This window comes from Lampetra fluviatilis, chromosome 36, assembly GCF_964198595.1.
Source record: "Lampetra fluviatilis chromosome 36, kcLamFluv1.1, whole genome shotgun sequence".
Lineage (NCBI taxonomy): Eukaryota > Metazoa > Chordata > Hyperoartia > Petromyzontiformes > Petromyzontidae > Lampetra > Lampetra fluviatilis.
In genome coordinates, this window is record NC_136310.1 from 3485428 (window position 1) to 3499163 (window position 13736).

The following is a 13736-nucleotide window of genomic DNA, read 5'->3' on the forward strand; positions in this document are numbered from 1 at the left end:
GTTACTTGTGATGCATTTTCCAAAGTCTGTGACTTAAGAATTAAAGGCAAGGCCTCTTTCTGGAAGCAAACTTTAATTCAATTACCCAGTTCAACAGATCCTTTCCCTGCACATACTTAATCCCAGCCTTCAACATCAAGGTCTAGTGCCTATCAGAAACCATCAAACTCATCTTCACAGATGAAGGAATATACTTTGAGAGCTCGATGACACGAAGGTCAATTTTATATTCTGCACATCAGATTAGAAAATATCCACGGGAGAGTCACGGATGAGATGTGCACAACACTCCTTCACTCCGCATTCATGATTCTTTTGATTCCCCCCCCCCCCCCTTATGGCCCAGAACTAACAATATTCAGGGAGGCGAGGGGGAGGGGATGGGGGACTGCGAATTGGATTGAATTAATGATCGAGTTATGATTATACCAAAAAAATATAGATATAACAAACCACGTGAGCTCAACAAAACCTTCTTCCCAAGTTCACACTCTAACCATTCGACAACACAACGTTATCATCTTGCTTTTTACTGCTCGTGCCTTTGTTTTCTCTCTGCTTGGTCGGCGTTTGCAATGACAACTTTTGACACGTGACTTTTGCAAGTCCAGGCAAAGAGGGGACGACAAGGCAGGAAGAATGTTCACTGCATCATTGCACCGCTTTGCCGGTGGGGGAAGCCGCCTCTCATTAGACCTGCACAGCTTGAATCTGGTTCATCTGAGCCCTCATCATCTGGATGCTGTTGAGGATCTTCTTTTGGTGGCCTGCCAGGGTCACACCTATTCTCAAGATGTCCCTAAGAAACAAAAATACAGCCAGAGGAAGGGGAGAAAAAAAAAGACCACCGTTAATACGTGAAGATGAAACATATATATACACGATGACTCGGTAGCCAAACATGAAAGAAAAAAAAGTCAGGTAAACTTCTTGCAGCATTGCCAGCTACAATTGCAACATTTATACAAAGAAAAGGTTAAGGTGCAGCCCTGCAATTGCTTGCTCACACCACTGTCGGTGGAAGGGCCCCCCCACTAGAGGGAGCTCTTGAGAGCCTCTCCAAAGCGAGTATTTGACCGCCTCTAACAGGCTGGTCAGACGGTTTTTGAAGAGGTGAGCGGTACCCACAACCTCAGCCCACTGCACACGACCTGCAGATCGACTCCCTGCGGTGGTCCTCTGGCTGTGTGGACAGAGGGCAGTGGGGTGATTTGGCAAAAGAAACTCGCCGATAGTTTCAACCACGGCACCGGGACAATCGAAGCTGACGACTTCTGGATTGCAAGTCCAGTGTGGTAAGCCTCACCACGGCACCAGCATCCCCTTAAAATGGAAACTGATGAGGTTTTTTTATAAAAATTTATTAATTTCGGTTGCTTTGATGTAAAAACATGCCAACATGCATTACTGTGATGTAAAAAAAAACACGCCAAACATGCCGTGCGGATGAGCATACACCTCATCATGTGGCAAGAACACACACATTATTTGCCACTGCTTACGGACGGGAATGTGATGTGGAATGTAATGGATCGGAGTCAAGTGCAGTGGATGTAGCCTATGTCCAAGTTTTAAATTTTTTATTATCTCTACAGTCGTTAAACTTTTTTTTCTCTTCTTGGTTCTTTTGGTAAAGTCACATAGAAGGGAAATAATAAAATAATACAAATAAAACATAATAAAATACAATTCTCACGACGTTTCGGCCACAACGCAAGCAGCCATCCTCAGGTGAAGAACAGGGCTGTCGGAAAGACAGCGTCTGAATGTCGTGAGAATTGTATTTTATTATGTTTCATTTTTATTATTTTATTATTTCTCTTCTACGTGACTTTACCGAAAGAACCAAGAAGATGAATCCCTGCAGTCACGAAAGCTTTAAATCGAAATTCAGTCATTAAACTGTCTTGCATTACACCGAAAGACATCTGCCTAGACACTCTGGTCTTAATTTACAAAGACGGTCACATGTACTGTGTAAATTAATCGTATTTATTCGAGTAATTCAGTGATTCAATGCGTACCCATAGTCAAATGATCACTAGGCATTGTTCATATCGGTTTGTAATCCTGGACCAGTGGTGCCAATTCAACATTCCCTACGCATCCGACTACTCGCACGGAAATCCGCACGAGCGGAATAATGTCCACTTATTCGATATGAAAACCCAGCAATTCTGTCAAGTTCTTCGTGTGTCTTGGACTGCATCTGTCTGTCCATCTGCCTCTGCCTTTATTCCTCTTCCTTTATCCACAGCGTTTTTATTGAGCGTCAATCGCTCCATCTTCTTCTGCGCCATTCATTCTCAGATATTGTGCGATCATTTCCGTCTGGCACTTTCTTCCCGCGTCTTGTCCTGCTGCTCTGTATTTACCTCGATTGATATTCTATTTCTCAGTGTACCCACTTCACACACAGACAGACAAAAAAAACAAAAATCCCCGTATAGCCTGTATTTACGCGATCTAACCCCAAAAAACCTCTATTATGGATGATATTGGTCGCAAAAGCCAACGTGTTCAACTGTAACAGACTGTTTGGGCAAATGGTATTAGCGAGCATCTATGGAGGATGGCACGGCACATGAGGGGGTGGGGTGGTTAGCACCACACCCGTCTGCCTTTTTCTCCCCTGTGATGATGTTTACACACCACACCAGGTACTCATTTGATGCTGAGTCGACCTAGGGGGGGGGGGGCGTGATTGGTTGAGACAATCGTCACTGGTGTTGGGCATGAGCGGGAATCAAACTAGGGTCGTCATGGTCGTAGCGCTATGCGCTAACCGCTACACTACAACTCCCCACAACAGACGGACAAAGACCCCCCTCCTGTATAGCCTTCACAAACTGTTGGGGCAAGTGCTGTTAGCGAGCACCAGGTGCTTATTTGAGGCTAAGTCGACAGACGGACACACACAGAGGCACAGACATATGGGTGTGGTGAACATATACATATTTACATACGCATTTGATCAAATTCTCAGTCAATAAAGATAGCGGCCACTTTAAATGAAAACTTGGCAATCAAAATCACTTTGATCATATTTAGTACACTTACACATATGGGTGTGGTGAACATATACATATTTACATACGCATTTGATCAAATTCTCAGTCAATAAAGATAGCGGCCACTTTAAATGAAAACTTGGCAATCAAAATCACTTTGATCATATTTAGTACACTTACAAATATTTTTCAATTCTCATTCCTGATGGCCATGGCTCTTATTTGACCATACTTCACCACACTGGCCACAGCAGATTGTGGGGAGGGCGACTATCACCGTAACGTATTAGATCACTGGCTTCACAGCGCAGCGCACAAAACACAAGCGCCACCACTCCCTCACCAGATCTTCTTCTTTTGCCATTATAAATGAGAATGCTGCATCTCGTTACATTTAAAAATCCCCCAAGGATGTTCTCTTATATTGGGGGGGAAAAAACATCTGTATGACATTATAGACATGTCAAAGGATTGTTATTTGTTTAGAATTCCCAACAGAATTCTGAAATCCTACAGGATCATTTGACACTGTTAAAAAATGTGTTTGGACTTGCGATTGATTCATATAGGCAATATTTGCAAGCGTGTTTATTAAAGGGCTTTAACCGTGTCTCTAACTGGCACAATTCCGGCAGCGTGCTCACGGTTGACGATAAACAATGCGTAGCGCAGCGTTGGCTCAAGACCTGTGACGTTTTTTTGGAGATTATCACCATCGTCACCATCGCCACCATCACTACGATCGGAAGGTTCGTAGAACCGTCTGGCATCCCCTCCCTTGAACTGCTCAGCGTAGCACTCAAGTCACAGAGCCAGTCTCTTACAGATGAGAGGATGAGTTGACCACAGACTGGGATTTCAAGATATATGTATACAATACTACTCGAATTCTAAATTGAAAAGAAAAAAACAATACAAGATAATAATTTACTAAAAAAAACTATCCCACTACCACAGTTATAGTTTACATGAAGAGCAAAATCTCTCGTGTCATATATATATTTATTTACAGAATTTAAGTAATTGTTAATTTCTCAACTAAGTCCATGCTACTGTTAAAATCGGTACCCTGTGATATCCGTACTGCATCCTCTTTAAAACAAAAAAAACACCGCTTATATAGACAAACAAAGAAAATAGGTACTCTCTTCCAACACCACATTTTATAATGAAACAAATCAGCTGGTGACAACGTGCACCCAAACTCAAATGCTGGCATTCATCAACGACACTGCCTCAAGAAAAGGAAGCGTTAACAATAGGCAATGCTTCTGGTGATCGTCCTTCTTCACAGCACGTAGAGAGGTGTCAGAGAGGCAGCATGGAAATCCGGGTCGTGTCTCTCTCTCTCTGTGTGTGCGCGCGCATCGGCAACTTTGTGGACTTGAATGCGATCACCCCTGGCCACAGCTGCGTCTGACCCACCGCACGAAGTGCACCTAGCCATGGCACGAGCGCTGCGTCGATGTCCACCACCACGATCAAAAGAACGGCGCTTGCGGCCGTTTGCCGCTCGTGTTGCGTATGCGCAAGGAGGCAGCGAGGCGTTTCAGAGCTTCGACCATTTAGCTGCGGCGCATGCGAGGGGGGAGGGGGGCCTAGAGCACGTGACTGCGCAAGGGGTACTCACTCTGCCGTCATGCGAGAGACCAAGTCGAAGGAGCTGAAGCCTGTGTTAGCGAAGTTTTCCTTGTAGCGACCCATCTTGATGGCATCCAGCCACTCGTCCACCGAGGCGAAGCTGGTGAAGTCCGGCATGGTGCGGTCCAGCAGCGGCTGGGAGTCCCTGCGCACGTCCAACAGTCAGTCGCACCCCGCCCCCCCATGTGACATTAGCGCCAGCTCGCACGCGAACTGACGGGCAAATCGGCAGGGATCGCACGCAAGCGACTACTCGTGCGTGCACACCCAGAGCCGGCCCAGCCACTAAGCGACCCTTGCAATTGCAAAGGGCCCCGTGGCCACTAGAGTCACTGCTAGCTAGTGGGTGAAAAAAATAATACATCAAAGGGGCCTCCAACCAAATTTTGCTTAGGGCCCCCAAAGGTCTAGGGCCGGTTCTGTGCACACCCCCTGACAAAGAGAGCCGCATGCGAGGGCACGGGGAAGGACACAAAAATAAATCTGGAGAGAGAAAAAATTAACCCGTAAAAACAAAGTTTTTCACTATAAATCCTTTATATGCGTGGCATCGGTTTTATTTTATTATTCATTTCTGTTTTTCTTGAGTAAGAGTTTCATTTTTATCACATTGGTATTTTAAATTAAATATTAAATTTATTTTTTCCTAGAAAGTGTAAAATTTTGGGGAAAAAATTTTCACGAAAATAAATTGTCACGCACAACGAGTCTGTGTGCAAAATGTCAGCTCGATTGGATCACGGGAAGTGGGTTAAAAAACGACCGAAAGATTTGCACGGTCGTAAGCGCGCAAGCAAGCAAGCGAGTGAACTTAATATAAAGGATTTAAAAAAACAAAATGGTTGCAAAAATGGTGCAAGGTCCAATTGACAGACTCGCCCCTGTCAAGGAAATGCTTTTAAAACAAATTCCTGTCTCTTCATGAGCTAAGTTCCACGTAAGTTTGCATTCGATTCAGCGGGGTGACGTAATTTAATTAAATAATTATTTCGCCCGCTCGCTTAATGTGGCTCTATGGTGTGGAAACGGTTTCTCGGCAACCACAGATCAATTAAGGGAAATTATGAGACCATGAGTTTGTTGTATTACTTACTTTACAATTGCATACCTTTCAGAATCCATAGCCTACTTTGGCTGAGGCTGTTAAACTAATCATCATCATCAGCCACGAACAAAATACAGCTGGATAAAGTGATCCAATCTCTCATAATTTTCCTGCACTGTAATAATCGACCTGCACACGAGATAATTCACTGCTCCATCTCCCCAGTGGGCACACTTGCTGTTAAACTCATTGACTCGTTATTAATTGCCTTCAAATACAGAACACCATTTGAAACGAATTCGAGTCCACAGCATACTTTTCAAATGAACAATCAGCTGTTGTTCAATGTTTCAAGTTATACTCTTTGGTTCTTTCGGTAAAGACACGTAGGCATAACATGAAATAAATCACGACGTTTCGATCGCAACACAAGCGGTCGTCCTCAGGCGGAAAAAATATAATCCAGCAGTGGAACTGCTGTTTGGACACGTAACACGAGTTATCGTTATGATCACGGCTACTGGTAGAGCTACATATCAATCAACTGCTGGATGATGTCCTCCCCATGCTGTGTCAGCCATGGGGAATTGTCTGACCAATCTTCACCATGCTGATCTGTGAGTTGAAGGGAGAGACCCAGGACTGGTTCAGACATCACTCACCACGGAAGTTATCCTTGAGTGGTCAGCTGGGTTCATCGCACAATACGCGAGCCACTGCACACTCACGCTTTACCCCAGGGCTATGATGATATAAGCGGAAAAGTACAATGCAAAGGAGTTGTGCTTCGCGTATTTGAATTCTTCCATAGTAATGTGAAATTTACACCACTCCCACAGGGCCATGAATGATTAGGAGCACAGCTCAATGCTTGTTTGAGCTCGGAGACAACATACATTTCTAACCTGATGTGCTTTTTTTTATAAATATTATTTATCTAAAGAGCACAACATTATACAAACTCCCACTCGGGTGCGCACACATATATACCAAAAGAGATAGACGGAGACACACGCGGAGCATACAAATGAACTGCCCTATTGCTCAAGCACAATGCATGCCTCCTCCTCCTGTCCATCCCAGCTGCTCAGTGGTCTCCCTCGCAACAGTGACGATCCACGCCGTCGTGCCCCGATGCAGCCAGTGCAGCTCAGGCTGGGTCAGCCGCGGTGCATTTCGGCTGCAGTTGACCGTTGGCGAAAAAAAACTTCAATTTCTTCCCGAAGAAATTAGTTTTTTTGCCGAATTTGAGCATGCTTCTTATCTCTCGCCCTAGCTTTCACTTTTGAGATCTTGGGACGAACGAAAATGGTGCTTTGGTGTTCACACAAAACTCAATATACAATGGTAGATGGAAAAGAGAGATAATCTTCGTAGAAACTTTGTGCCGCGTTATTTTGGGTCTGTGATTCTGCCTGGAGAATGATGACAACTGTCACTTGGCAAGAACATTCCTCCTCATATCGCCACAATGCACCCGCCTTGATATATTTTTTCACTACATACTGCATTAAACGGAACTTAATTCTTTTATTTTACCAGGTAAGAACCACTGAGCTATATAGCTATTTTTCAGAAGCGACTTGGCCAACAAATGATAGCTCAATGAAGTGGATTATCGCGTGGAAATTTATAGCAGCCAAATACTCTAAACACATGTTTCTAAATTGTGGAGTGGAAAACCGGAGGACCTGGAGAAAACTCCACTAGAATTTTACAGTGTAAATACTCCTTAAAATGTCATGTTGGCAACATGGAAAGCGATCAAATTCACACTTTCATTTAGACCTCCTTCTTCATAAACACAATAAATTAAATAAATGAAGTAAGTTTGCTGCTCATAGACATCAATAAAACACCACAACTGTTTTCTCACCAACAAGGCTATTCACGTAAACTTTACAAACACAACAAAAACATTTGTGTTGTTTTGGAGAGGAAAAAAAAGGCAAAAACATAAGCGGACAGGCGATTCACCATCTCATATCTGCTGAAGAGATTGATAACAACCGATGGAAACTGGCCGTTGCAAAAATAATTGAAGAGCTTAACAGAGAGGGCCTGCAAAGTTGGGCTCAAGGTGGCTAGAAGCAAGAAGAAAAAGCCACGTAAAACAAAAATACTCGCTTGCCAAATGAGGAAAAAGCAGCAACACAACAATATAGGGGCATACGTCATCCAGCTGTTGATTGATCATGGCTGCTGATGATGATAATGATGAAGAGATGCATCATTGCTTTGACAGCTCTGTCAATATTATTCACCAAATAACAGACAATACACCGCTACACAATTCGTATTCATAGAGCATTTAAAGGAGACCACACGTGAAACCACTTTCAATGAACGAACATTGCCAAAACAATTCTCCAAGGCCGTCCAACAATAAATAACAATCAGCCAGTCTTACACATGGGGCTTTTTCCAGTTATTGTGCGTTTTTTTATGATTGCGTAAGTAATTTGAGCGGTACTGTATTTTAAACAACAAGTTCATAACAAAGGTAAATGCGATGCACCTCCGAGTGAAGATATCAACGCATGCGCTGCTTTGAGGGGCTTTTAAATGCACGACATGGAAGCTACCGTGATCGCCTTCACTGATGGGATTTGCAACATCCCTATTGAGAATGGTTAGAAAAGAGTATACCGAAGCATGCCGGATGAGTGCAGGACAACAACGATATAAGGTTGCAAAAGTGTTTAAATGTTTAATCCCAAGAGCTGTCTCTGTCCCCAAATTAGGCAAATTTCGAGGCTTTTGTTCAATTGAAAAAACGCTGCACAGCCTCTGTTAAGATGCAACATGGGCCAAGTAAAAAAGAAAACATCTTCCATGCATAGATACAGAGACATGTTATATATTTGTTTTGCTTATGCATACTTTTAAATAACAAAAATAAGTTGAATTCTTGGTCGAAGTGAGCTATTTCTGGTCAAGGTATTTTACGCATCGAGTCAAAAACCAAGGTGGCTCAACTAGGTAGGGCAGTGGTCATCTCTGTCAGTGGTCCCACTATGATATTGGGAATTCCACATCGCTATAGTGCAAGGCGGTGTGTACATGAGATCAAAAGATAAGTACTCATATATATGTATACATTTTAAAGGAATGTATAACTCAGTGGAGTGGTGGTGGAGTGCTGAGGATGAGCAGAGTTCTATTTCTAGCCTCCAACCTAACATCAAACACCATCCCCCACCCCGCATCTCACCTCCACCCCGTCACCAACCCATGCTAACCAGCAAGGTGGGGTATGGTAAAATAACCCCACGGCCACCATTCCGTGGGGGAGGTGTCTTTTTCTGGATTGTTATTGGCTTGAATCCATTTAGATTTGAAGCTTTCGTGACTGCAATGATTCATATTCTTAGTTTTTTTCGGTAAAGACACGTAGGTAAAAAATAAAAATTAATAAAAGTAAAATAAAAATAAAATAAAAATCACGACGTTTCGGAGGCACCACAAGCTTCCGTCTTCAGGTGGAACAATCACAGCACGATAGCTGTATCACTTGATACAGCTATCGTGATTTTTATTTTATTTTTTATTTTACTTTTATTAATTTTAATTTTTTACCTACGTGACTTTACAGAAAAGAAACCTAAGAATATGAATTTGAATTCATTTATTTTATTATCACAGTGGAGTTGATTATGGTCTCAGTTAAAGGTACAGTATAATGTAAATTATTATTAAAATATGTTTTTTTTTTCCTTTTAAAATTACGACTCACATTTTTTTCCAAATGCAAAGCCTGTGGCATTATTGCTTATGATAAAAATGTAATCCAATCGATTAACAAATAACCTAAAAAAATCCTGAATATATTCTAATGGAATATTGAAACTGTTAATTAGCATTTTGATTATAACCAGTTATAATTTAAAGTTCATGCTAAAGTTAAATATATCATGGACTCTTCTGAAGGTGGTCAGTATTTAACATTGCTTTTGAGAAATTTAATCCAAAATGCATAGTAGTTGGCAAGCTAAACTAAAATAACATCCCCTTTAGAAAATAAAAATATAAAAACCACACAGGCATTCCTTATTTTATGGAATAATTACCTCTGGGCAAACGCTCCATCCACTCAAGATTAGAAGAATAAAAATAGTAATTTTATTTATAAAAATAGCGATTTACCCAGGAAAGCCTCAACTGAGCCCTGAGACTCATTCTCACAAAGGCTGCACTTGGGATGTTTGGCCAATTAGTATTTTCTTTGTGCCTGTAAGGATGAAGCTGGAGGACCTAGAGAAAACTCATATTGGCGAGAGGATAACACACAAAAAATGAACAAAGACCCACTTGACCTAATGTCTACATGCCATTTGAAAGCCCCGGAGGTGTTTCTCACACACAGGCACGCTCGATCAGTTTAGCACCATTTGCCTAACCCTGTTTGCGGAATACTGGATCACAGGAATGTCCCAAAACACCTAGAATATATACTATAATACCAACACAAATAACACTAAAAGTCAAAAGCCAGCATTATGATATTGCCTTCCCTAAATATAATCTAACCAGGTGTCACTATGGTTAGAGTGCTCAGCTCTTAATCAGGAAGTTATGGGTTCTAGAACTGACAAGGGGTCAACCTGGCCTCATCACAAAACCACTGCTGGATGGAGGAGTCCTTAGGCTGTCACCACCTCTTACCGTAGTATGTATCTGTTACTGTCCCTACACAATGCTTTCTACTAGGTGGTAAATCAACAGCGATCATCCTACGAAGAGACTGGTCTCCGGCATAGAAATAAGGAATCGTCTAAGTAAGGACCGCCAATACTCTTTGGTTCTTTCGGTAAAGTCACGTAGGTAGAAATAAGTTGTCCTGCTGTATCGGTTCCGCCTGATGACGGTCGCTTGTGTTGCGATCGAAACGTCGTGATCTATTTTATTTTATTTGTACCTACGTGACCTTACCGATAGAACCAAAGAGTTAAGATTCCTGCAGTCACGACAGCATCAAATCAAGATTAAGTACCGCTTATACGGAGATGACCACCACCTCTCCCTTTGCTCATGTGAGTAGACTATAGGCTGGGGTTTTTTTTTACCACAAATACAAAGCGTGATGCACCCGTGATATCGACACCGCATCGGAACTGTTGCAGCAATTCACCAGCATCGCAGCTTGGTATCATCGCAAGCACCTGTTGTCACTCGGCGCAAACTGCGGCAAAAAAAAAATACAATGGTCGCTTAGGTTACTATCGGGGGCCAACATCTTGACTTCCCGTGACCATCTGGTCAACAACTACAACAAGAAACTGGCGGCGGCTCGTTTCAAGACAACTGTCAACAGCAGTCAGTGGGCCCATTGGTTTAGCGCCGCTGCTGCTGCTGCTGCGGGGAAAGCAGGCGCTTTGCTGCGGTGATCACTTCGGCCGCAGTCACCACACGCAAATAACGCGCGCTCGTTCCCATTCAATAGAGCAGAGGTCGCAACCGGGTACCCGATACCCGTACCCTACCCGATACCCGGCTACCCGTACCCGGCCGGCAGGGTACGGGTACCCGTTTGCGACCCTGGTGCGGCCGGGTACGGGTACGGGTAGACTGTGAGTCACTGGTGAGTAACTGTTTGTCACTCATTTCCCAACGTCTTGTCTCTTCTCACAATTCAATTTCCTAGAATCAACTCACCTGCGCCTGCAACATGGCTTCATCCCAGAGGTCGCAATCAGGTACCCGATACCCGTACCCTACCCGTACCCGGTCGGGTACGGGTAGGGTACGGGTACGGCCGGGTACGGGTACGGGTACCCGTTTGCGACCCTGGTGCGGCCGGGTACGGGTACGGGTAAGGAATCAAAACCCGTTTGCGACCTCTGCAATAGAGTATTTTCTATGAACGATCGAGTGATTTTTGTTTTTCAATTAACAGCATCACAGAAGTTGGCTCCAAGTGCCAAATCTGTCTGGCGAGGGCAGCGAGGCGTTGAATTGTGAATAGCGGGCCGATGTTAGCACTGTGGTGTCTTTAAACGAGCGGGCCCCGGTGCTACTTATGACGCCAATGCCAACTAAACAATTAACACTGACAGTACTGACAGCAATATAGTAAACCAAATGCAGATTGGTTACTTAGAATTGGGCGAGAGTCAACTGATGCGGCACGTCTCTCTTTACAGGCAGTCACGTGGTAAAATAAATATAATGTGCGAGTTACCATGAACTGTCCATTAGAAGACGGTACCAAAATTGCTAGCGGTGATAACATCAAGAAAGCTACCCTACTATGGTCATGTCATGCGAATTTTTTGTACTTGTTTGGAAAAGCAGAGTATGCAAGGTACAATGCCCGGGTCATATGCGCAAAGAAGACCAAGGATGACATGGATAGATAACATCAAAGCATTTACGAGGCTCAAGCTGGAACAGACAATGAGGATAGCAGATCATGGAAGTCAGTGATGAAGGATTCCCCATAGTGGGGCCAACCCTCGGATCGAGGATGGCTAAAAACAAGACCAACATTGGCTAAAGAGTAACATGTGAATAACGGCATGTGCGGGAGAAGACGCAAACTAAAGTAAAATTAGAAAACAAAATTGTACTACCAACAGCGGCAGAGGTGGTCTTATGGAGTAGAGGAGGCACATGAGCTAAGAGGAATGACATGGAAACATCAGCAACAGATAGGATGATAATGATGACAATGATTGTTACTTATGATAATGTTGACCTCCAACAGTATAGGACTGCTACTTCTGCTGCTGAAAGTTCATTGACCCAGCGGCCTCTGTAAATTGGTCTGGGATAGGAAGAACTAGAACAATACAATTAGACTCAAACATCATAATGAAATCTGAATGCATAACACTGACTTGAGGCTAATCGATGAATTGCAAGACACTTGTTTGAGCAAGGAGATGCCTTGATTTCTGGTGTTAACCGCACACATTATACGAGAATATCCGAGGATAATGTAAAAAAATAAAATGCGTGTGACACGGAGGGACTTTTCACATTACCAATTACGCGACCCGAAGCAGACAAACCGCTTCGCCGAACACATCGAAGGATGTCCGAGGAAAGAAAAAAAAACTCATGGAACACGCACCATCAGATAGCATCGCAAAGTAAAGCCTCCGCACTCGCAACTCGTAACGCAAATTACGTCGGTGCGTGTTTTAACCTCAAGCGCGCCACTGAAGTGAGTTGAGGACTTCCGTGGGGAGCGGTGGTAATTGCGAGCAAAACCAAAAAAAAAAGCCTCAATGACCACTTCGGGGGTGGGGGGGGGGTAGCGGAAGGGTTCTATGCTCACAATGCGATGGGCCATCACGAATTCCCAGCTCGCTACCTCCAGGAGCACATTCCTGCTGTCTTCAGCCATGGGCTCGCTCGTGGGAAGGATCTGGCGGCCCCAGTCTACAAGAGACCTTATTAATTTATGTAATATGAATAATTACTTATTCATAAACCCTCAGGTATTTGCTCGTAGAACCGCCCCCCCCCCCCACATGGGTAGGGGCAGTGAGCCCCCCCCCCCCTAGTTCTCAACCCTTCACTGGGCACCTTGTCGCGTTGAACTCGGGGGCTGCTGCAGTCATCCACAAGAGGTTTTTGAGTTAGATCATGTAAATTTTAACGTGTCGTTAAACCCGCCACCACCCGACACAGCCGATAAGTAAGTTTCTTCACGTAAAAAAACATGCCACTTAGTCACAAGTTGAGCACACCAGTGTGTTGGAGAGTTAAACCCACAACATTTACAATTGGAGTACGACGTTTCTCCAATAATTACAACTAGAGTCATCAGGTGGACAACCTCGATTGTGGATAATATTGGTCGCGGAAGCCTACATCTTAAACTCGGGGGCTGCTGTTTGCGGGATTTCTGTCCCACCCATCCCCGCGTTTGGTGATTGGTGCTTTGTTTTTGGGCTCGTGTTGAGTTGTAATAAAATAAAATGTTAGTCATTTACCCAGAAATGTCACACCGAGTCCGTAAGACTCGTTTTCAGGAGAATCCTGCATTTGGATATTCGGCCAACAACCATTTACAAAGTTTTTTTGTATCT

The 13736-nt window shown here is 43.6% G+C and overlaps 1 protein-coding gene across 7 annotated transcripts in view; it reads right to left on the minus strand.

Moving 5' to 3' along the window:
* Positions 1–323: 323 nt before the first annotated feature.
* LOC144945026 (ephrin type-B receptor 2-like) overlaps positions 324–13736 on the minus strand; it is a 139404-nt gene continuing 125991 nt past the window's right edge. For all 7 annotated transcript variants that reach the window (XM_078873195.1, XM_078873194.1, XM_078873193.1 and 4 more), the window contains 2 exons: positions 4642–4797; positions 324–799 (listed from right to left, as the gene is read on the minus strand). In XM_078873195.1, coding sequence (XP_078729321.1) covers positions 691–799; positions 4642–4797 — 265 coding nt within the window. In that variant the 3' untranslated portion in view covers positions 324–690. The remainder of the gene's footprint in view (positions 800–4641; positions 4798–13736) is intronic.